The sequence below is a fragment of the Neodiprion virginianus genome, chromosome 2 (genome assembly GCF_021901495.1).
Source record: "Neodiprion virginianus isolate iyNeoVirg1 chromosome 2, iyNeoVirg1.1, whole genome shotgun sequence".
NCBI lineage: Eukaryota > Metazoa > Arthropoda > Insecta > Hymenoptera > Diprionidae > Neodiprion > Neodiprion virginianus.
The window spans coordinates 8,502,958-8,527,332 of record NC_060878.1 but is presented as its reverse complement, the minus strand read 5'-3'; the positions used below and the strand labels follow the sequence as shown (position 1 = coordinate 8,527,332).

The window sequence follows — 24,375 nt, the reverse complement described above, 5'->3', positions numbered from 1 at the left end:
GCCACCGCATTGAACTGCAACGTGGGCCAGGAAAAGCATACAATCGTTGTTGCCGCTAGCAACTCATCGTCGCGACAGCAGCCGGCTTCAAGGCGCGGCAGGTATGGGGCGGCGAGGTGAGGTGTGAGTCTGGTGTAGAGACGAGCGCCCTCGACGAGGGGCAAGCAGAGTGGCGGGGATAGATAATGGCGGCGGCGGGAGGGGAGTTGCGGTTCGGCGCAGGCGCACTCTCCGAAAACTCGCCCTCTGATGAAAATATTCGCCGATCGTGAAACGTCTCAGGTCTCTGCAGTCAGCCTTCGTGCCAGCTCCGTACGTATTGTTGATGTGCCACGTATCGCCGGTATAACACACTAGATGCGATATCGGTTTGTTTTCTAGTTACTCGTACCTATTGTGATCGAGAGTCCGCCTTCTACTTTCGGCGAGCACGACCTTTTCCGACAAAGCGTCGCGCTCAATTTACACATTTTATATTTTTATTATACATCGGGATCTCGCGGTGTCCTTCGGTCGTTCACGCGTTATTAGCTGCCCTCTCAAGTCGCTCAAAATCCCCCCCTCTTCGCCCTTTACGAGGCTGCATATTTTACGAGGCTAACATGCAGGGTTCGACTGTTTTTTAGCATCCGGTCAAGGAGGTTCTATTTCAGCGGTAAGTAATCGGATCACATATATTTTACGATATCGCCCTACTAGCGGGTTGCAATACTAGATAATCCATGTATGCATGCAAATACATACATCGTATGTATCTACACAGCGAGCGCGTGTCGCGCGACTGCAAGGTGCGCTCATTGTTGACCCTTAACGAGCCGAAATTGTTCCTGTTATTACAATCCGACCGATATCCTCAATTACAATATCACATTATCAAACGTATTAAACCGGTCGGATAATTAATGTGTGTACCACGGCATGATGCTGAAAATCGATAAGTCTACCGTTGCTTACGTGTCTGCGTGTATGTATGTTGAGATAAACAAAGTAAACCGCGCGTCGAGCAGCTGAGCGGCTTTCTAATACAACGTATTTACCACACACTCTCGCAGTCATGCGGGAACACACGTTGTGGAACACTTGTGTGGAATATATTTAGCGAGACATTCGTGCTGCGAAAATCACACAAAACCCTGACGAAAATGATTTCTACAATTTTCTACCAATTTTAGGGAAATTGGGACATTTCGTGAGATTTTGTAAAAATAATTATTCGTGTACAAAATTGTAAGTATTCATAGTTTCTCATGAAAACTTGTATTTTTCTAATAATAAATCTACAAGGTACCACAATTTTGAAAGAAAATTAACAATTTTTTATGATTAAAGTATACATATTTACTAAATAATACGAAATGTTTAAATTTCTGTAAAAATTCCTAGTACTATAAATTTTCACCAACGATCCCACTGTAACTATGAGCGTGCTGTACACTATCGTCGAAATCTACTTATAGCATTCTATTCCTCTCTGATTTTAAATGTGTCGACACGCGGCCAGGAGGCAATGATTCAGCAGAACAGATGCAAAACGTTCGCGAGGACGAAGCTAGTATCGTTACTGTAACGATGCATGTTTAGGGAAAATCTCTAATTCGCACCTTTGAGACTTTCCGAAGTTCCTAGTAAAACATTATAAACAAAATATACACTGAATAGTGACTTTTTCTCTCCTGATGTATCGTTACGTTAACGTTAATAACTTCAGCCTCATGAATGTTTCTAGGTAACATAGTTCGTGCTGAACTCCGAATTCGCAATATTGCGTGGCCTTTGGTCTATTTGCCTCAGTTAGTCGATTCGATTGTCTGATAATTGGTCAACTCCGACTCGTGTGTATTTGTAAACGAGTAAGATCGCGTGCGAAGTGTCAATTGTCGCGATACAGGCTTGTAAATAAGTCGTTACCCTCACAGCTGATCGGTGCTATAACACGGGTCCTGTTAAACGGGTAAATTTCATCGTATTGAAGTTAGTAACGTTATCGTAACGATTCATACTGAGGAAAAACGGCCATTCCGCTATTTTGGAATTGTCTGAAATTCAGTAAACCGTAATAAAACAAATCACACTCATATTTAGAGACGAATAGTCGAATAAAAACGTGTAGTATTTTGATTTTTCTCATTTCGCGTCAATCGCGATTACATTATTTTTTATAACGTGTATAACCAAACACGTTCGTTTTCATGCTCTGACTCTATGTCAAGGTCGGCATTCATTTACTCTGTTTACTCTCAACGTTTACCTATGCCATTTCTCTGTTAAATACTTGTGCGCACAAGTGACTCGACGAAAATTTGGCAGACGACAAGCGATTATGTCGCTGGATTATTTACTCCTTATATAATTATTATCTATTGAATTTTCCGGAAATATTCCCTCGACGAAAAGGGGGGAAAAGATAAAAAAAAATACCCATCGACGAGGCGCCGAGGTCGATTTAAACGAAATTAAACCACCCTGACGCATGACGCTGAGACAACTGCATCGCATACCGGGAACTGATCGATATGATGCGGTGTAATTTTATCGATGGACATTGTTTGAACGAGTAATAGCTTATCATCGGGTGCAGCAAGCTTGCTCGGGCTTGTACGTAGAGTGGTTCTTAGTGAGGTTGTTTATTAATTTTTACGCTCACAGGGGATTAAACGCTTACAAATTAATCAAAGAAAGTTCCCTGAAAATTTGAGCTCTCTAGATCAACTCTAAGATAGACCGCTTTGCGATCGAAGTATCTTGTGGAAATAACGTGGGAAAAACTTTTTTTTCTCTTTGAAATTTTATAAGTCGTTGAGAGATGTACCGAAAGTAATGGAAAATTGAACGCACTACAAAAAACACCTCATACATAAAATTCGTAAATGATGATAATTAATTAACGAATTTGATTAAACTTTGAACGTTAGTTAACATATGAATTTTACGCATCAGAGTTTTTTTCGCAGAGCATTTAATTCTCTACAAAAATAACTATTTTTCATTATATTCCGGTTTATTTGTTGAGGACTTGTAAAATTTGAAAGAGCAAAACATGTTTTTTCCCACAAGGAAAAAAGAAAAAAATATATATATTTTTGTCACAGATTGTGAAACGATTATTCAGTTTTATTTGTCATTAAAAGTATTTTACAGTTACAGTGTAATTTATGCATTTAACAGTATGGATTTTCACTCGAGATTTTACGCACTTTGTTATTTATTTCTCGTCTTGCGTGTTATTATGCACATTTATTCAGCTAGTTATTGTTCGTGAAAAACCGGTACTATGAACAAAACAACCAGTCTCACAATTTAAAGCCCCACTTCATCTCTATACTACAATTTGAAGTGAATATAATACAACGGGGTGCGCAACTTCGGCGAATTATAAGTGGAAAAATACTGGATTATATGCGTAGATCATACCGCCTCTATAAATAAAGGTAGAAAGAGAAACGGCGACGGAATGCGAGAGAAAGATTTTGTGTTAGATTAGATCGCAAATATTTTCTTCATGTAGTTCCTACAAGTTGCGAGGTGTATCTGCATACAGATCGATAGAAGTCTGAACAGTGAAGTTGAACCTAATTTTACCGATACGAACATGTATCGTCGTAAAAAGATGTTTCAAACTTACGAATCTCAAGCAAATGCTTCTGTCTAGTGATTATAAATACCGTTAGATTTAATTCAGTGTATAGTTGTTCAATCATTCATTGGAATGACTGTTTTGCTGACTGTAGTCTCATATTGTATGCCTACGAGTAAACAAACGTTTTGGGAGAAATAAGCTAGCTTTTTGTCAGAACGATGGGAAATTGGGAGTTGATGGGAAATGTATACGGGGCACTCCATAACACTTCGGCCTGGGTCTGACCCTTGACCTCTCGGATTGGGCCCGCGATTTTTTATGTAATTGTTCTCACTTTCAACGACACTCGGTTTTTTTTTTTTAAGTTTTTGCGACTCTATTTGAATTTTGTACAATCTTTCAAAACGGCTTCAGTATGACGAATCCAATTCAGAAAATTTGGTGTAACCTGATTTCAGATTCGTAATCGCCGACTCCAAAAGCCATAGAATACTATCTTGTTACAAAAGTTGACTCGGTACAATAATGTGTGACTCTGAGGATTAAGATAATCGATAATTCGTGAAAAAACAAGCATTGATTCATTAAAGTTGGAGAAACTCTATTAACACAAATTCAGTCCCCAGTCAACGTCAGTTCGATCGTTTAAACTTCGAGATTTCAACATTGTTTTATTTTTGTTAATTTAGTTTTTACTGGAACTTCAATATTGTGAGAGAATAAAAATAGCATTATGAAAAGACTAAACATAGAACGACGAGAAATTCGAAAAACTACGCAACTGTTCCTCTTTTTTCCCCCCCGAGGATTGACGTCACCTGCAGAGCAGAGGTCTTGTATTTAAGACCGAGTAAACTTGGGCTCGCAATATTTTTAGGTCAGTCACACGCACGTTGTACTATCTATAAAACAAGCGTGAGAATACGCGAGCAGCAGAAAGGTCTTCCAATCGCGCGTTGACGCGGAAATATTTCGCGGTAATATCAGGGTTTCGAATTATTCGGCCGATCCGATTTTTCCGTACAAAAGAAAAAAAAAAAAAAAAAAGAAAGTGATTGTAACGAAAATGGAAAATCGGTGATAGTCTTAAGGACGTATCAAGCGTACGGTCCGGTCAAACAGCTGTAAAAATAGAAGTGTGATGTAACGATGATTCGAAAGTGAATCGAGTTGAATTTAGGTGATAAAAATATTGTCTTAATTTGGTAAAGAAATTTCAAAAAATCGTCACTAACAAGACATCGATTTTAATGAAGTAGGGCTCATTTTGTCGGTAAATGAATTCTCTGCAAATTTACAAAATCAACTTTTGGGTATGGATGGAGTATTTTTTATCAAGGCAATGGTTTGCTGTTCATTACTCATAATTATTTTATTAATCCTTTTCTTTTGATCAACTAAAAAGCTTAATAGAACATATGACTTTATTGATTTGTAGAGGAAGCATTCGCGGTCAAAATGAGAACTAGTTCATTGAAATCGTTGGAACGATCCAAGCTTTTTAGAAATGCTTGGAATACTGGCATCTCTTTAAACTCATTGATAGTTATCATACTGTACCTGTAATTTATAGATTATGTATCATATATTTATGTTAAAAAAAAATATTTTCTGTTCTAAGGGAATATTATTTCACCTAAATTTAAGTCGGTGCACCTTCTAATCTTCGTTACCTGCGATCGGTAAGTACGGTGCGGAAAAAACGCGGCGATTTAAAAGCAAGATAAGAAAAGGTTCGGCTAGATGGCGCGGAGCTAACTATGGCATACAAATCTTATTCAACGTCGCATAATGTGTTTGCTCGTTGATAAGGGTTTCTTTTTTTTTTTACACGACGACGCTATGCGGTACTTTTGTAAAATTATGATAAATGTTTAAGAAATAAATTGATTCAATTCAAGTCCGCTATAAAAGTCGGAGTTCTGAAGCTTCGGGATTTTTTTCGCTTCTTTGATTGGAGCAAAAAAAGAAAGACTGTATTAATTAACGGATATGTGAATCGATTTTTAAGCAAAGTTCGTAGTCCTCATAATTTTTGTCGAATTTTAAAGTACGTGAAGGATGAAGATCGGTATACCTGAAATTAATAAAATTCAGCAACATTGAATGTCTTTGATGTACAGTTTACTATTGATAACTTATTCTAGTTGTAGAACATTTACTTGGGAAAAGAGGTTTAATTTCGATTGTACGAAAGATTGTAGGATTGTAATCAGCAATTTGTATGAAAAAAGAAATTTCATTTTCTTACGCTATGAATCTTTTTGATAAACTTTTTTTTACCAATAAAGAAATACTTTAGGAGAAATTACGATGCAGAAAAATCACTCCATTCTTTTTTATTCATAAGAAATTTCAATGTAGCTGGTGAAGTAAAATAATGCGGCAGAAGTTTTTTTTAAATCTTCCATACGACGTATTTTTTCGTATAACGACGTAATTATATTCGTATAAAGATGAAGAATAGGAAAGAGATGCAAAAATAAATTAAGCTATAAACCTATAAAGCTTATGGAAAATCATTACAGAAACAATAATCATCCGGCGCTAATTCATAAATACGTATGCATACAGGGTGGGCGAAAAAACCAAACCAATTAACACACGAATAAAATCCAAACGCGACGATGGATTTTTAAAATCTTTTCTTTTTTTTTTTTTTACTTGAAATTAGAAAAATAAACCTTTCGTTCCGCGTTTGAAATTTTGAAAAATCATCACTTCTTCCTAAGATACACAAAAGTCGCTGGGAGGATGTAAAAACGATTTATTAAAGAATGTTCAACTTAATTTCCAACGCGTTCGGATTTTATCAGTGTTTTAAATCGGTCCGTGTCTTTTTTTTTTTTTTTTTTTTCTGGCCCGCCCTGCACGTACACAAAACGTGTGAATTACTGTGATTAGGTCAGACTGTGCATAAATTGGACCTTACATAATTGGTTCCGGCGTTTTGGCCTGATTGAGACCCCGCCTAGCTCTCGGCAAATTTTGATCAGCATTCATTCGTCGATCCACCTAGAATGTAATCAAAAACGCGGAAGCACTGCGGTGCGGCACTTGACGTCTTTTTCTCTCCCCTTTTTTCTCTTGAAACCACATTGTTTTATTTTTCATTCGCATCCATCTTACGCAAAATCGCAATTATCGCTCATCCATTGTATATTAAAATTTCCGTTTTTTGGTTATTTAACATTCCTTATATAACACCGGATTTCAGGTATGTAATATCTATGGCAATAATAAACGTAACAATAACATCAAACATGACAGTAATTTAACAATACGAAGAAATAAAATGATGAAAAACAATAATAATAAGTTTAATTGAAGGGGAGGTTGGCGTTTGGTTATAATAATATTGTGACAGCCTTAGAGCTTGAAATCTTTAAGTATTTCTGAATGGTGCTGACGCAAGACAAGCTTAACTGCTTTTATTCATGTCCAATTATTGTCTGTGCGTATGAAAGGTCAACAAAAGTTGGGCTGGTAGAAGACTCGCCATATACTGACCATTCTTAAAATATACAAGCACAACTTCCCTTGGTCATATATATATATATATATATATATATGCATATATATTATACACATCCTCGACATTGATATTCGACCTTAGACCATATCTCGAATTTGTTTGAAACGGATACGTGCTGTGACGATCTTGGGCGAAGTATTCAATTTATTGGAAATTCGATGGATTTTTATCTACAAGTTTTTCAACCTTAGAAATTTTTTCTACCCCTGCGGTACATAAGAGAGAATGAGAAGAATTTTTCTGATTATGTATGTTAAACTACGGTAAAAAGTTTCGAGTATACCGAAGAGTTGACATTTCACAAGTTTGAGAGTTTTATTTATTTATTTATTTTTTTTTTTTGTAAGAATTTACAATCGTTACGTGAATTTTCCATCACGGGTATAAGCTTCGATGTTTCATTTATAGTATGCGATAACTGTGGAAGCTAATCGTCACGTGTATTATTTGAAAGTGAGGAAATATTATTATATAAGAATTTTCAAGCATCTCTCCTATAAGATGTCGTAAAATAATAATTACTACTAAAGCGTCGTGTACAAAAATACCGTACTTTTTCTATCATCTTCTTTTTTTTGCAAGATTTTCTATCACACCTCTAACGAGCACCTAGTATTGTACAGAAGAAATCTTTTATAATACTTATGACCGATGTAATACGATACGTCGCATATCTTCTAGAAGAGACGCTTAGACCTCTCGGTGACCCGAGAAACGCCTGGCCCAGATAATATTCGGCATAATATATACAACAGTGTTATTATATATGTACAGAGTAACAAACTTAGCCTCGAGTTTATTCGTTGCTGTCCTCTTCGGTTGTTTTGCGATTTTTAACAAGGTCTCGGGTTCTCCACTATCATCGCAAACTTTCGCGGAAAAATTCATCGCAAACGGCATTTTATCAATTTTTCGAGAGTCTTCGAAGGAACAAATTTTTTCACTTTTTTCTTAGCCTTTTTTATACATTTCCTTGACAGTGAATTCAATGATATATAGCGTTATACTTCATACAGAGTCATAAACCACCTCCCATGCAGAGTTACCAAAAGTGAAGGTTTGCACAAGGATCGGTCAGTATCAACTGTAATAAGCGACATAAGCGACCTTAAACTGGCCATGAGCCAGTCCTTGAACTTCCCCTTCTCACACTGCAGGTTCCAAGTTCATAGAGAAAAATAAATAATAATATCAAATTAGAATTTCGAACTACAAATTGAGATTCGTGACTACCGATTTTAAAGCCTTCGAATACCATGTTACATGAAAATATGACGAGTTTTTTTTTTTTTTATTCCGAACCACTGTAATGGATCCATCATCATAAATTTTCGAACTCTGACCTTGGATTCGTTATCGGTGACTCAAAAAAGCTCCGCCTATCGATTTCTACCAAAATCGGATTATTTTTTAGACTTTTTTTCTACCATATTGGATCGCCAATAGAGTTGATTCTATAGACCTTTAAACTTTGAGATCTAGTAGGAAATCAGCTTTTCATCCTCGGGGTGGTTACAATAACTTGCCTTTTTTTTTTCACTGAAACCAGAGAAATGGTAAGTTCAAAAGAGAGAAAAAAAAGGAAAACATTATATTTCCTTGTAGGAGGATCCGGATCACCATTTTATCATTGAACTTGCGGAATCTGAAAACTATGTACTCGATGAAGTCTATCGCCGATGAAGTAATTGCCTTGTTTTATCTTCAGGTACTTTATTTTTATCCGACGAGGGTAGGTTGCATTACATGATAATACAATGTAAGTAATGGCAGGTTACAAAGATCTTTAGTTGAATATTATCTCATCATGAAAACGTGTTTTATATAATGCAGGACGGATTAGACCGATTTCAATTTTTTCTCCAACATCACGAATCCTGTTCAGCCTTCGTATCAGAGAATTTAACACGTAAAAGTCGCAGAGCCAACAAGAACAAAATTTGATTAACTCGTAATTCCCGGATTGCCTTGGGCAATGGAATCATTAACGTTATGATACCTCGGAATCTCGTGGATTTCTGTATATCTTAGAGTTGTATTATTACTGCGTAAAAATTGTTGTAAATTGGTAGAGATTCAGCTTCCAGAGAAATTAGAGTTGTTATTTTATTCCTAACCGTGATACTCCGTGTTTAAACTATGATAATCGACGGTTCACAATTCGACGTTTATACTATACACTAATATTCGTGGTAATTCAATTACCGACTGGAGTTGATGATCTGCAGCTTTTACTCGTATCATCGTGCCAACTGCTGTAGGAACGACCTCGTAGGCGTACTTAATGCGAACGATGGATGTCAAGCGGTTATTCCACACTCGAGTTGCGAGTAACTACTTACTCGGGAAATATTTTAATGATTCGACGAAAGAATGATGTGAATTTTAGAGAATTAGATTAACCAACAGCGTCTGCTGATAGGAAGTTGAAAAAGAGAGGGCGTGCGTCTAACGAAAACTAGCTCTTGGATGTATCTGTCTACGTAGTAATAACGCACGCTGGAATGATACGCTGAATTCGTTTTAGGTTAATTTGAAAATCGGCTTTTCAGCGATTTTCTCTGTTTTTCTACAACCTCTGTACTTACGCATAACATACACAAAAATAAACAATAGTATACTCGTGTCTTATCTGCCAAAAGAGATAGTGTAATCAGCTTTTGTTCTTGATTGAACTCTGGTCTTTACGTCCGTTTACCAAGCGATGCAGTTGCTGCTGCTGCCGGGGATAAGGTACGGTAATCAAATGTTGCGTACTGCGCGTTTCTATCTACAATACAACGAGCCAAAGTCATTGCTTCCGATGATTGTATCAACAATAGGGTTCGTTATCCTCGAACTGGTTGTCCAGGGTGTAGTTACTGTTCAGAGGCATTTCGGAATGCCCGAAATTATCAATCGCAAAGTTGGAACTGGTTCAGGGGAAATATCAGGCTGAAGTTTGCACCATTATCGTAACGATGTCCCCGTAGAAAAAATCCTGGGATTACCTGAAAGTTAACAAACCGTTGATACAGCATCGACAAACTCGGATTTTGTAAATTTAACTTTTTCAGTTATTCCAAATGTACGAAATATAATTGTTTTGATTCAACGTTTCGATACGTTAACGTTGCTAGTTTCAGCCTCTTGGGGAAATGACGGATTTATAATTTACGGCCTTGGTACAACTTGGGGAATACCATGGATGGTGTTTTTGCGGACGTGAATCAGCAATGAACCGAGGAACGGCAAAACCGATTATGGCTGTAAAGGAAGTACAGCGAATGTAATTCTGTTATTATTGTATAATTCACTGAATTATCGTGAATTATTATATAATGATATAAATTATACATACCATACGGTGGCACAGTACTTGAGTTGTCAAGTCCAAGTTGTTGCAGATCTTACAATTTTGTTTTCACACATTTCACACGGTTTGTACACGAAATAAGAAATGATGTTGAAGCTACATTGCGACAACAGTGAAACTGTGTTTATTTGTTTGCTGCTGCCTCATATTCTTTACGTAAACAATATCGTGTTTATTAACCTAATCAAACAATAAAAAATTCATGACAAATGTAACAATGTTTTTTGTTTCAATACAAACAGTGAAGTAAAATTTATCGTTTCTTTCTTCAATCACAGATTCATCTCAAATTTTTAACACAGATTTCTTGGATAAATTATTCTCTTAATCTGGATATCAGACTGTTTTATAATCATCGAATATTGCTTACCGGCGAGTATAAGAAAAAGTTGGGAATTTTATAAAAAAAATTTGAACCTTAACTTTAACTGGCGGTTTTCCATTTCATTTTTATTCTTCTTCCAAACATGAAATCGAGGCCGACAGGATAAACTACTCAAGAATATTGTATCCAAATTTGAAGTTAGTCGGTTTATCTGCTCTCGAGATATAATCGTGGTTAACGAAAAGCTTGTCACATAGGGTTGACGTCGGGCGGAATAAATTTCCATAAAAAAATTGGTAAAAGCAAAGAGTAATTGAATCAAATTAATCGTTATCTATAATAGCTGTAAATTCCCGAACTCCATGCCTCTGGCCAATTGACCAATTTTTTCACCATGGGAAGAAACTTCGCCCCGTCCGACACCCTGCTAATTAGGAATATTCGATTCTGAATCGATGTTTTGTACCGATTCTCCAACATTTGATTTTCGCGAGGGTCGATTTTTATGGGTGGAATCGGTTATTTTACGTACTTCCGTGTTGCGTGTTGCGGGTTCCAAGGCAACATCACAATGAAAAATTTTATCATACCGAGGCACGTGAAAATATTCGAGTGCGAGAACGCTGCACTTAATTCGGCCAATATTTGCGGGGCCGTCTTAGGGTTTGTATTTTGGTTATTCGCTTGGCTTTACGTTTCGATCATTTGCTTAGTTTGGAGTTTGGCTTTTTTGGGGCACGTGTCATGAAAACATGAATTTGCAACACGATCTTTATTAGAATCGATTTTCACACGTCGATTTCTTACAAAAGATTCGAATATTCCCATCCTGCTTAGCTTCCCGCGTCTGGAGATGCGCAACGAAGATGCGCAGACGCGTGAACGTGCACGCGCTTTTACTTCGACGGATCGAAGAACGACGCGAAGAAGTGGGGCGATTGAGAAGCGAGTGCAAGCGAGTGAACGCTCGCGCGGCCGCGTGCGCTGCTCGGCTATAATCCAACGAGTGTCAGTATTCGCCGCGCAGTCCTGACAAGTGTTCACTTTCTTCGCGCGCCGTAACCGCAACTTTCGTACCGTCTCTGAGACGACTCTGTTTACGATTTTCCTGCCCAATTCCGATTTGCAAAAACGAAGGGACGGGGCGTGTGAGGTGTGACGTATTTTCCGGCGATTCTACTGGATAAGAATATTTCGAAAATCAAGCAAGAGAAGTCCCGTTGGTGGGCAGACTTGAAACAAGAATTAACTGCCAAAAGAACGCGCCGTGTTGTCAGACTGTATACAAACGTAAAAGATCCAATGTGCACAATCGTTCGTTGTCTAAACTCGACGTAACGGCATCTGCATGTTGACGCAAAGGTGAAGAAGTATCGGTATTATTAACTGGTTCAACCGGTCGCTGAAATCGTTTTACCAAGTGCAGAAGTTGGAGTAAGGCACCTTTGGTAGACCTTGTGGACCCATTCCAAGGAGACGATACACCCGGCAGAGTAAAGTTTTGGCAAGCTTAGACGCAACCTCTTCTGCCCAACGACTTACGGCATAAACATTCTACCGACTGTAACCAGTTTCGTGAAAGGATTATAACCGTACAGTAGTTACCTTATACCAACTTTTCAAGTGCTTCGCATGTATAAGACATCGGACTACCTTGCGGCAGTGATTATTGTCGTTACGTACCGTATACGCGCATCGCGATGCATCTATGAACAGTTACGGATTCACCACGACAACTGCTGCATCGACGGGTTTTGATCAAATTTAAGTATCGCTGCTGTTGCTGCTGCTGCCCCATAATGTTTGCAGTGTTAAAGTTATGCGAATCGGATTGTGTATTTTGCAGGACGGTGGATCTAACTTGAAATGTTGCAACAACAGATGTTTTATTATTTATGTTTATTAGTTGTCCGTTGAAATTGGATCGGACAAGTTCCCCTGAACAATAATTCCGCCACCCTCTCACCCTCGGCATTTAGCAAACGGGTCGTAACCTGCGCGGAGGATACTGGTTTTTGGCGATCTGATTCGCGTGTGCAGCATCGCGAGTTCCGAACAGTCTTCATTCCCCGATTCGTGCAGCCCTGAAGAGAGACTCAGGAAAATTATTATCACCGACTTTGATAGCACGTGCACTCGACGAGAAATGGTTTGTTGTATTTTTTTCACTCAATTTCAAACTCTCATTATTAATTATCAAATAAAAGGGTTTCTCCTCGCGATAAATCGAACACTCCACGACAAAGATTTGACCTCCGCGAGAAAGCTTGTATATTATCCGAACGTGTGCTGTACCGGCGGCTAAACCATTGGCACTTCTCTTTCACGATGCCGGGAGACCGACGGATTGATAAAAGGTGACGATATTGTCTGCCGCTACTGTTGGTTCATTTTGTTATCGCGATAAGAGGACAGCGTAATGTGTTTGTATACACGAATTCACGTCTTTGGTAAACCGTTCGCGAAAATATCCTCATCTTCACTGTTTCGGCATCTGAGAGAAGGCAAAGGCGTAACTTTAGGGTATTCAACGGATAATGCGTGATGGAAGTTGAAAGTCGTTGACACGATTTCTTCGAACATGTTAATTGAAATGATTGTGTTGATTTGGTTATCATTACGTCTGGAAGCTCGTGAGTATAATCATCAACATAATTCAAACACGACGCAGAACGAATGTTGATCACAGAAAACTATATTTGAACAGGACTTGGCTGACTTCGGAAATCTTCTTGTTTCGGTAAAGTAGGCAATGCCTAACGTTCTTACTAACAGTACCAACTGATATTGTGTGTATTTCGATCGAGGTAAGATACTCTTCGCACCATTCGATCTTTCGAAATATCCTCATATGCAGACTCTGCAAGGTTTCACCGAACGATTTGCAACAGTTTGCCACACGGCTTGTTTCAAGAAGGAAACATCGTCGCGATCTCCGATATCAAATGTCTACGCGTGTCTTATCTCGAAGAGCGAGACGACAGCGTGAAAGCCGAATGCCTCGAGCTTATTGCGATCAGTCCTGTTCGCAAGAATTAACCTCATGCATCGGAAGGCAACCTGACCTTATTCGATGACTCGATATTCTCTCGAACACATCGGGAGGTTGGATTGGTTACGAAAATTATTGATTATTGAGGTCTGGGATCAATCGTGCATGTGTAAGGAGTTGCGGCTTGTTGCGTTAATTACGGCACCACGTGAGCGTAGTTTATCGATTGATACTGATGATTGCAATGGCGGTGACGAGATTCATTTATATGCGTAATAGTACGCTTTCAGCGCAGATAATTTTAAAAGATCGTTTGTCGTACGCGGCAAGTCGAACGCGCTGACGTTGATACTATCAGCTCCGTGGAGTACTCTCGAAATATGTCTTCTCACTTATGATAAGAAGCTTTATCGTTGGTGTTGTATTTGACGCGATATGAAACGACTCTACGAATCATATCAAATCCCCACGTTTCTCGATCAACGCCGAGACGAAGAGAGACCATGTCCAGAGGTGGAAGAAGTTGAACTATAACCGGACTTTGTGGCCGGCTGACTCTCTTTTACGCGTATGTTTCGTCTGCTCTTTACAGAACCATCGGAAACCATTTGCCATAGAATTTTGTGCACATATTCGTAGAAATAAGAAATTTTGCTTAGATTGTGTTCAGGCACTATGACAGTAAGGTTCTTTTGTTTCGTCGTGCAGACGTGTGAACCCAATGTAGGACATTGTCTTCGACATTATCTTATTGACCCCGACTGATACTTACTTTGTTATCTTTGGCTTTTCGCCACGTGGTACTTCAAGGCCAATGGTCAACGGTACGCGAAGACTTGAATTATAGATAGAGAGAATATGGTTCGTTTGGAGTCTTTTTATTTTTGGTACTAGGATCTTGACTTAGGGACGAGTTGTTGCAATCGTCATTTCAAGCCTGGTTGTTTAGCCTCGAGTATTCGGTTTTCGATTTCTCATATATTCACTTCACTTTACCAACGATCGAGATAGTTGCAATAGGTACTATTTTCCTTCGGTGTCTGCTATTCTAAGCATGTAGCTTGTCATCATAAACTCTGGTAGACAAGAGATTGTCCAAAGCTCGACTGATTCGGTACGATTTTAATAACTTGGGAAACTATAGAGAGTAAATAGGTATGTAGACGTATATAGGATTTTGGAAACAGGAAGCAAGGCTTGTGTGTATCGTCAAATGACTAATACCTAAATGTTCATCACACTTGCGTGGGTTGAGTCAAGCACGCATTTGCCGTCATAGTAATCGAGGAATTACCCCGTCGATCTTCTTCGTGACCGGAAGTATTTAGCTGGAACTTTTAACCAGCCTCGTGCGCAGAGTCGAAATTTAAATGACACAGCTGCTGACATTTTTTACAGCCATATTTTCAAGAGTAATCTACTGCTGAAGGTTGGACTAATTAAATAACAAAATTAGATTCGACTCAGTTTAAAATTGAATCTTGAAAGCATAAGGAAAGACCTCTGGTTAATTATCGGACGAATTTGTGACGTGATGAGATATGACATAAAGAGGAGGTAAAATCTAAGGAGTACGATACCGACGTCAAGATGGCGTGAGGCTTGCAATGTACGTCCGTGTTGAGTCTGCAGCCCGAATGGTTAAATCCTTAAATTGGTAGCAACTCAATCACAATGAAGTCCGCTTACAATCGCCAACTCTAACTACCCGCAACCACTGACTGACCATACTATCCGGAACATCTATCGTCCACTTACTTTATACATAGATGCATATAGTTGTGAATCAACACTCAGAGAATGAGCATGTGTAATCGCAATGTTCGTACAATATTTATTCGCATAAGGTACCGTAGAGGTTCTCGCAAGAACAGCATCTGTTCATTTTTCCTTCACAACTGTTATCATCCCTTGCGTGCCGACGTAAATAGGGAGAGGATCGCGCTGCTATTAGATGGTATTGCCATTTGTCGATTTGTTTCGTGTCTTCGTCCAATCTCTCGGGAGGAATGCGGAATACTTGTCAATACCTGCGGAAATGAGTCCCCAAGGTCTTCAACCGAAGAACCGTTCTTGGTAGCAATCAATGCAAAGATCGCTGAGAGAGTGTAAATCATTAAAACTTGTTACTTGTACCATGTATCATATGTGCCTGCGGGGATATCGCGATCGAGATTATAACAAAATACTGCTTATCGTTCATCGTTGACATACCTAGAATTTGTTCTGTAGTGGAATTTCGTTGTGAATTGATTATAATTGTGTTATTCTGTATTTGCGATAAAAGACCTGGGTAAGACCGGAGCGAAGTAATTGGTGTTGGTTAAGAGTTCCGAAACAATAAGAACGTTTTATTATTATACACCTGCGGCTGCTTATACTTTTTAGGTAGGTACAGGTGCCTTTTGGTCCAAAGCTAGCGACCCGAGTGCTCATCCAAATTTATTTTCGTCCCCATATGTATATGTATAATTATATATATATATATATGTATAAATACGATCTCAGAGGTTCGATTCCACCTGTAGGAACTCTTTTTAGTATACGATTGAAACGTATTACTGATTGAAATTTGTTCACTAACGATCGCACGTCTCGTTTCTCATGGTGTGTGCTTATAGCTCCTTGAGAAATTTTTTCTAAACGATATAATAACGGCGGCCTTCTTGTTGTACGCGTTATAATTATTTAGCGGTATGACGACTTTTTCAGGTATATCCAACGTACGCAGAAGCGTTTATAACGAAATGTTAAAGTTTGTCTAAATCGCCAATGCCGGTTTTCCATCTAACCTACAAGACCGATGCGTGCTTGCACGGTGGACATCTCGATATTTATTTATGTCGGTAGGTACCGACCATGACCGCAAGGAATCTGTAGATCGTTAGAATCGCTCGGGTTACATGTGCCTGACCACTATAATACCGAGCGAGACGAAGTGCGGTGTACAAATAGAAATGGATAGATACTACCTTATGGTTTATTGATCTTTTAGCAAGGAAGGAAAAAGGTAGAAATAGACTGAGAGAAAGTGAGGTTGGGATTAGATTAGGCTGTTGGATTTATTATACGCTGATTGACTCGGAACCAACAGTGTTGAAATTTTATTACGATGAGGTAGACACAGTTTTATCAACATTTTATTGGATACTTACCCTGCAGCTCGTTCCTCGGATCCAACTCGAGGTTTGCATGTAACGTTAGGCTTATACCTGTAGATAAGAATACGATTCAGTAAAAATATCACGCTAGAGGCGCGGTTTTTTGTTCGAATCGAATCTTGAAATATTGTTAAAGCGTTATACGATTATTGTTTTATTTCAGTGCACGTCTGCAGAGAAGCGAAAGTATTGTCCGCCGTATGGGTGCCTGGGATAGAAATTGGTTCGAGGACGTGGGCGTTGGAACGACTCGTCGTGGGTCCGAGAACGTCGGGGTCTGCAGTTGCGATGGTGGCGGGAGCCAAATACAGGATCTACTTCCATCATCACTGTTGCTGCTGCGTCGTCAGTTCACCAGGGAGTTGTACGAGTGGCCGATTCAGCCGTTGTTTAGATCAAGGACGAAATTAAATAAAAAGAAAGAATAAAGGGGAAGATCTAAGAAGAGAATAAATTAAAGTTCTAGAACAAGTAATCCTAATGTTGATAGTAATGGTATGAAGTTTCGATGTTCTCGGTTACAATCGATGTTGACGTATTGCCTTTAACCCCCGAACGGGTAAGAAGTCTGGGTATATATAACTGCCTTATTTTGAATGAAGAAGATAATGAGTAGGAATAATAAGAGGAAAAAAACGGATACGGTTTGACGATATCGTTTAAAGTATTATTAATCGCGACAAGCGGGTGCGATAATTATTTGGTGCTAACGTGCGACCGTGTGCGTAGAAGGTATTAAAATAATAGCAGAAGTTTGGTAAAGAAGACAAAACAGAATTAATCCAAATATCGTACAGTACAATACTAGGACGGGGGAACAAGGGTGCTGGAAGAGAGAGAGAGAGAGACAGATCAAAATATACAGAAAGGGAGATAGACACACGGTGATAATAAAATTGCGATACGATTGCCATGGCTGACTGGACGCAGCTCAACGGTCAAACAGACACCATATCTTACGACTCGTCGAACGACAACGGTATACCCAATGCCAAAAATAATCTCGAGGCATCGATCAACGGGGATTACCGATCACAAGTGGCCAAGTATAATGGAAATGTCAAAGCTTCCAGCGAACCGAGCGAGGTGGACCATGAAAAGGAGGATGAAAACGACCCTGCGTGTCGCGACGCCGGTGACAATCATCTGGCGGCGATTCTTAACGAAAAACCGTTCGAGAATGAGGGGGTTCGTTACAGTTTCGAGAACGGTGTCACATCCGACAGCGAATGCGAGGGAATCCTGGATCAGAACGATGTCAAGCTGGAAGAATTAGGTGGGATAATCCGGGAGGAAGCGAGGCTGGAATTAGCCCAAAACTCGTCGAAGCGACCGAACAGTCTCTTCAAGGATGAGGTTTTCAGCCCGCGTCACCAATCCCTGGACGAAGCCGCCAGGATCTGCAATGATAAGAGTCGTTCGTACCTCGACAGTGGGGCGGTAACCAGACGGCGTGCTGGTAGCGCGGAAAAATTGGTCAATCGTAAATCGCCCAGGGACGACAAGCAGGTACACCACGTCCAGTTCAACAAGGACTCGAAGCAGTGCTCCGAGGACCCCCATCCTAGCCCCAGTGCTTCGATATCGACATCCAGCTCGAGCAGTTCGGAGGACAATTCGAGTTTGGCCCAATTCTCCGAGGCCAGACCGCCGGACGGTGGTTGGGGATGGGTCGTGGTCGCGGCGTCCTTCGTCGTGAACCTGATCGCCGATGGTATCACCTTCTCATTCGGCGTGATATACGTCGAGTTCCTGAATTACTTTGAGGAGGGTAAATCGAAGACCGCATGGATCGGGAGTCTTTTCATGGCGATGCCGTTGCTCTCCGGACCGATAGCCAGCTTTCTGACGGACAGATACGGGTGCAGGCGGGTCAGCATAGCCGGCAGCGTACTCGCTACGAGTGGCTTCGTCATCAGCTCATTCACCAACTCGATGGGCTTGCTGATATTCACCTTCGGTGTTATCGCCGGCTTCGGGTTATCCCTGTGCTACGTTGCCGCGGTCGTAATAGTCGCCTACTACTTCGACAAGAGACGTTCGTTCGCCACCGGCCTTTCCGTCTGCGGAAGCGGCATCGGAACCTTCATATTCGCCCCGCTGACCCAGTACCTGCTAGTCGAGTACGGCTGGCGCGGGACGACTCTTATACTAGCTGGACTCTTCTTCAATCTAGCGGTCTGCGGGTGTCTCATGCGTGATCTTGAGTGGACGACGACAAGGGCCAAGGCGAAGACCGCCGAGAGGCGGAAAAACCGCGAGAGAAAACGCTCCAAGATACAGAGTTCAAGCGCTGACTCGTTCTCTGGGACGAGCTCGGCCAAACCGAACAACAACCAGACCTCCCATGACCTCAAACGGAACTTCGCCTCGGCCAGCGCGGTCGGCATCTCCATTGACAATGAACGGGATGATGCTCATGGAAGGAGGTTCTCCAGTCTAGTCACTCTGCCGACCTTCGTTAAAAACGGCGAGAAGGTGCCGCTCGAGGTGCTCGAACTTTTGAGCACCCATAAGAACGTTTATAATGTTATACTACAGAACTATCCCAGTCTTCTCATATCGTCGAGGAGCTTCAGCGATTCAGGCAGACTTCACGAGCAGATCGACACTGTACCATCGGAAAGGTTCGTCGCTGGCTCCAACGAGCAGATGGACTCAAAGGACTCAGAGACGGCCAAGTCCACCGGTGTCCTGCACGTCCACCACGACCAGGTCACCGAGAACTCTAAACCAGCCAGGGACCAGGAGACTACCGCCAACCAAGACCAACGGCATCATTTGGACGCTGCGTATCTCTGGTGGCTCAAGAAAACACATCCAGATTGTCCCTTCCAGAGGGCAGCTATGCTCGATCATACCGCCTCGCGGAGACTGCCGACCGCATACTTCAAGGACATCAGGGTTCATCGGCACAGTCTTACCTACAGAGGAGCCATGCTAAACATCAAACGATATCGTCTTCGCGCCTCGAGCTGTCCTGACATTTATAGAAACTCGATGACTACCATAGCCAAAACGAAAATGGTCTGGTACGCCGGACTCTGGGAGTTCTGGGATCTCATTGTCGACATGCTTGATTTTTCACACTTTGCTGATCCCAGGTTTCTTCTATTTGCTATTAGCAATTTCCTGCTATACACTTGGTACGATGTTCCCTATGTTTATCTAACCGACAATGCTATCGAAGTTGGATTCAGCGAGAAGGATGCCTCCTATCTCATATCCGTTATCGGGATTGTCAACATGGTTGGCGAGGTAGGTTCTCTCGATTCCAATATCTTTTTTTCCTATTTCGTTCACTTCCCATCTTTCAGTCCTGAACTGATCAATCAAACGCTGAAATCAGAGTTGGCTCTCTCAATTCATTTACCCAATTCCCCGCCATTATCCGATAGTAACGATTGTCAGTTTCATTGTCAGACGGTAGATAAGAACCGACGGTATATGAATATTTGAATCTGTTGATCTTCCGTCAATCACGGAGCCGAGGCAAAGCTCTGGACGAATCATTTCGCCCGTTCTGAATCCGGAATTGTGTTTTTTTCATTTTATCGGAAAAGTCAATAACTCTTTTGCTCCGTCTCAACAGCCGAGCTTGTTTCGTCGTAACCCCAATTGGGAATTTTGAATTATTAAGTCACTTTCCTGTCCGGTCTCCAAGCGCGTTTCGGTAAAGCACATGGTGTGTAAGCTCTGTTCCTTTTAACGCTTTGGAAGACCCGAGGCTACTTTTAAAGTTTGCCGGATCCCAAAAACCAACTTCCCCAATCCCTCTCCTGGCGGAGTCAAACAATGTACGTAATTCCGGTTTAATGTTTTACAGATAATCCTCGGCTGGGCCGGAGATCGTGCTTGGGTGAACGCATCCCTGGTTTATGCGGTTTGTATGGGTCTTTGCGGAGCCGTAACCGCGCTGATTCCTCTGGTGGTTCACAATTATTACGGCCTCTGCGCAATAGCCGGTGCATTCGGGTTGTTCATAGCGGCAAATTACAGCCTCACCAGTATAATCCTCGTCGAGTTGATCACCCTGGAAAGGTTTACCAACGCCTATGGTCTTCTGCTGCTCGTTCAGGGTGTCGCCAATCTCATCGGTCCTCCACTTGCTGGTAAATTTTTTCACAAGGTCAAAAACAAAAGTTACTTTACACTAAAGATCGACATTCATTCGAATCTGTTTTTCATAGGTTGGCTGTACGACATCACAGGGACTTACAATCTCTCCTTCTATTTATCCGGATTCTTCATCGCTCTCAGCGGCGGTCTTCTAGTTATCGTACCGTTGATTGAGAAATATCGCGAATGGAAGGCTGAAAGCTGGGAGGAAGTTACTCCCGAAGTGACGAGCCAGGACTTCGAGAAAATGAACAGCGTTTAGAGCACCTTAGCACACATTATATAGTAATTTTGTTCCGATTAATTTATTATTTTCTTTTCTACAATGCATTTGCAGCGTTCTCAGTTTATGATCCACGATTCATGACGTATAATCGCTGCATAGAGCGAAATTGTAGAGATTTTCGATTCGTTATAGAAGTGATATGTAACGAATATCACAAAAGCCTTGATACTATGTCGTCAAAGCAATGAGGAAGCCGAGTCTTCTTTATTTTTTAAAATTTTTTGTCCACGTATTTGTATACATATATAATAGTAGGAAACCTTGTAATAGACGGAATTGATGATAACTGAATGATTACTGTTATTATTGTTGTTATTATTTAGGTACGTACTAGTATGCTGATGTAGATGATGATTTTTTTCTTTTCCTTTCGATAATAATGTCGCCCTACATCCTATGAAAACAGAGGTGCGTACCTGCACGTAATGTTCTATGTAGCCTATATACATACCCCGTAGACATATTGTACGTTCGTTACGTAGAGAAAAAAAAGTGAATCACAGTTATTATATTATCATGTATTTGGTTCAAATTGTCGTATATCGAAATGGAAGCGAATAATGCCGTTTCGAAATACATTGTCATATACACACCTAAATATATACGTGTACCTAATTTTAATTAACAATAAGACGATTTTGCGAGTATTCGACGCGACCGGTTTGTTAGTTAGTCCGTGTCCGCGATTATTCACTTGATATTGCTATCGTCAATTTCAATACTACAATATGTATATTCTGATGAAAAAACAAAAACAAAAATAAAGATAATTTGAGAGAAAGAAAAAAGAAGCAAAAACAAGAAAAAAAAACATTTATCACTACGTAGCTGATTAATTTATATAATACAGAATAATGAAGCTTTCACGCAAGATTTATGAATTGATTAACTACATTCAAAATACCGATTTTATTAAAAATCTATATATAGGGTACAATATGTCATATATTTCTATTCGGACAATCTATATATTAGATTTACGTGTATTCGTTCGCGGAAAAAAAAGAATATTGATAATAATAATAATTTTTCTTCCACCAATTTTTATAACGAACAAGTCTTAGAAAAACACGGTTGAACATTAAGATCTTAGTCGAATATTTGATAGATTCGAACTTACGAAAGCTATGGATATATCTTACAGGGTTTGTAGCATACATAGCGTAGTTATCGATTCGTATTTTGTTTCATTTGATTTCTTTTATCCATATTACATACCTATATCCAATTCCATATACATAAAACATCATTGCGTACCTTTCTATATTCATAGACCGTTCTTAGTGATATGAATTTTTTACCGTAGTTGGTTACATACGTAGCGTGAAAGAAAAATGATGCATGACAATTTCAGCCGTTTAGCTAGCCTACGGCTTTTTTTTACGTCTCCGAATATGTACGAGAAAAGTTAATCGTATAGTAGTGGTAATAGTAATAATAATAATGATAATAATAATTACAAGATTCAATTAAATACAAAATTTATATAGTATTATATGTAAATACATACACATTGAATTCAATCCTATTGCGAAAAAAATTGGAAGTATAACACGTTACTCATAAAGTATACATATATATATATATATATATATATATATATATACACATACATATGGTAACTTTTTAATATAATAGCGAGTAGGTGTACACATGATATTATAACGTTAAGTACGTAAAAATACACAACAGTAGTATAAGGAGTTGCTCCAGTGACCACGTAGAATAGAAAATCGAAGTGGGGAATTTTTCAAGGTTCGATCGTTCGCTCGTCGGACCGCGTAGGGATTCATATCCTCAATCGAATACTGCGTACTTGTACCCTTAAATTTCTCATTCCTCTATATTATTCATTTAAGGGTTGCAGGATTGAAGATTGCAATCGATGCATGACGTGTAAACTAATGGGAATCAAGATAGTACGTAGATAGTATTGTACGCTATTGTAGGTATCGTAGAAAGAGAAAAAGGGAGAAATTAACACGAAAAAAGATAAAGAGAAACAGGAGAACGCGGATGCGAAATCCGAATGGTGTGATGCGTGTAGACGGTTAGCCGATAGATAACTGATATTTCATCGATATAAGACCCTTCTGAATCTCAGGTTTATTAACTATACTATGTATTGTATACATCACTATAGATATTATGATACGTGAGAAGGAGGAGGAGGAAAATTCTCTGTAGCTATGTAACATGATTAATCAAGTCACATTACGAAAATTGCTAAATTATATAATCTACTTAAGTATAGATACACATGATATACATCGGTTTATTATTACCGGAGGCATTGATTAAAATTTAAAACGCATTGCTTTGTTACCGAGCTATAATATACATATTAACAAAGCAAAATAACGCGAAGGAGAAAGAAGAAGACAAAGATCCAATCATTTTTTATCGCCTATTATTATTGATCAGAAATTCAGAGGTTGTACGAGGATAATAATGGTGATGATGATAATAATAACAATGGTGATTCTTTTAAGTTGTTAGTTTCTTATGACAGAAAACCTGTATATTTTTATTGTATGTACGCGATATACATACACGTACCGAAATAAGTACGTTGTAATTATGTTTGGAAAAAGAAGAAGAAGCGGAAAAAATACATGCGATTGCCAATATTATTTGCGCTCTCTATTATACAATATATACCGAACAAAAATTATGGCTTTATGTATTTCTAATCTATAACCTTGAAATTATATTCGTTATATTTATCTTTACAATTAACTTTATAAGTTTCATTCCGTACTTATCTAGATTTTGGTCAGGTGGTAACCAAGGCAAAAAAAATTCTCCGGGGCAAATGGATGGTTATATGAACATTGCGATTATATACGAAGGATAATTGGATCACATAGAATAGAAGGAAGGCTACCTCGACATCAAAAATCTTGAAGGAACGCGAATTTTTATAAAATGCCTTAGTGAAACTATCATCTAACAATTTCTCTTCCTCGTTTTGCAGGTGCCTGATATAGAAATTGAGACTGTTTGCAGCGAAGAAACAATTAAT

The 24,375-nt window shown here is 39.5% G+C and overlaps 1 protein-coding gene across 2 annotated transcripts; it reads left to right on the top strand.

The window, feature by feature from the left end:
• The first annotated feature begins 280 nt into the window (after positions 1-280).
• LOC124297257 (uncharacterized) lies at positions 281-23,980 on the top strand. 2 transcript variants are annotated; one of them, XM_046748082.1, is made up of 4 exons: positions 281-655; positions 17,109-20,203; positions 20,772-21,057; positions 21,136-23,980. In XM_046748082.1, the coding sequence occupies exons 2-4, from the start codon at positions 17,858-17,860 to the stop codon at positions 21,324-21,326; spliced, it is 2,823 nt and encodes a 940-aa protein (XP_046604038.1). In that variant the 5' UTR covers positions 281-655; positions 17,109-17,857; the 3' UTR covers positions 21,327-23,980. The 2 variants fall into 2 exon arrangements, with proteins under 2 accessions (XP_046604038.1, XP_046604039.1); XM_046748083.1 differs by lacking the exon at positions 281-655 and adding an exon at positions 11,769-12,941.
• Positions 23,981-24,375: the final 395 nt, after the last annotated feature.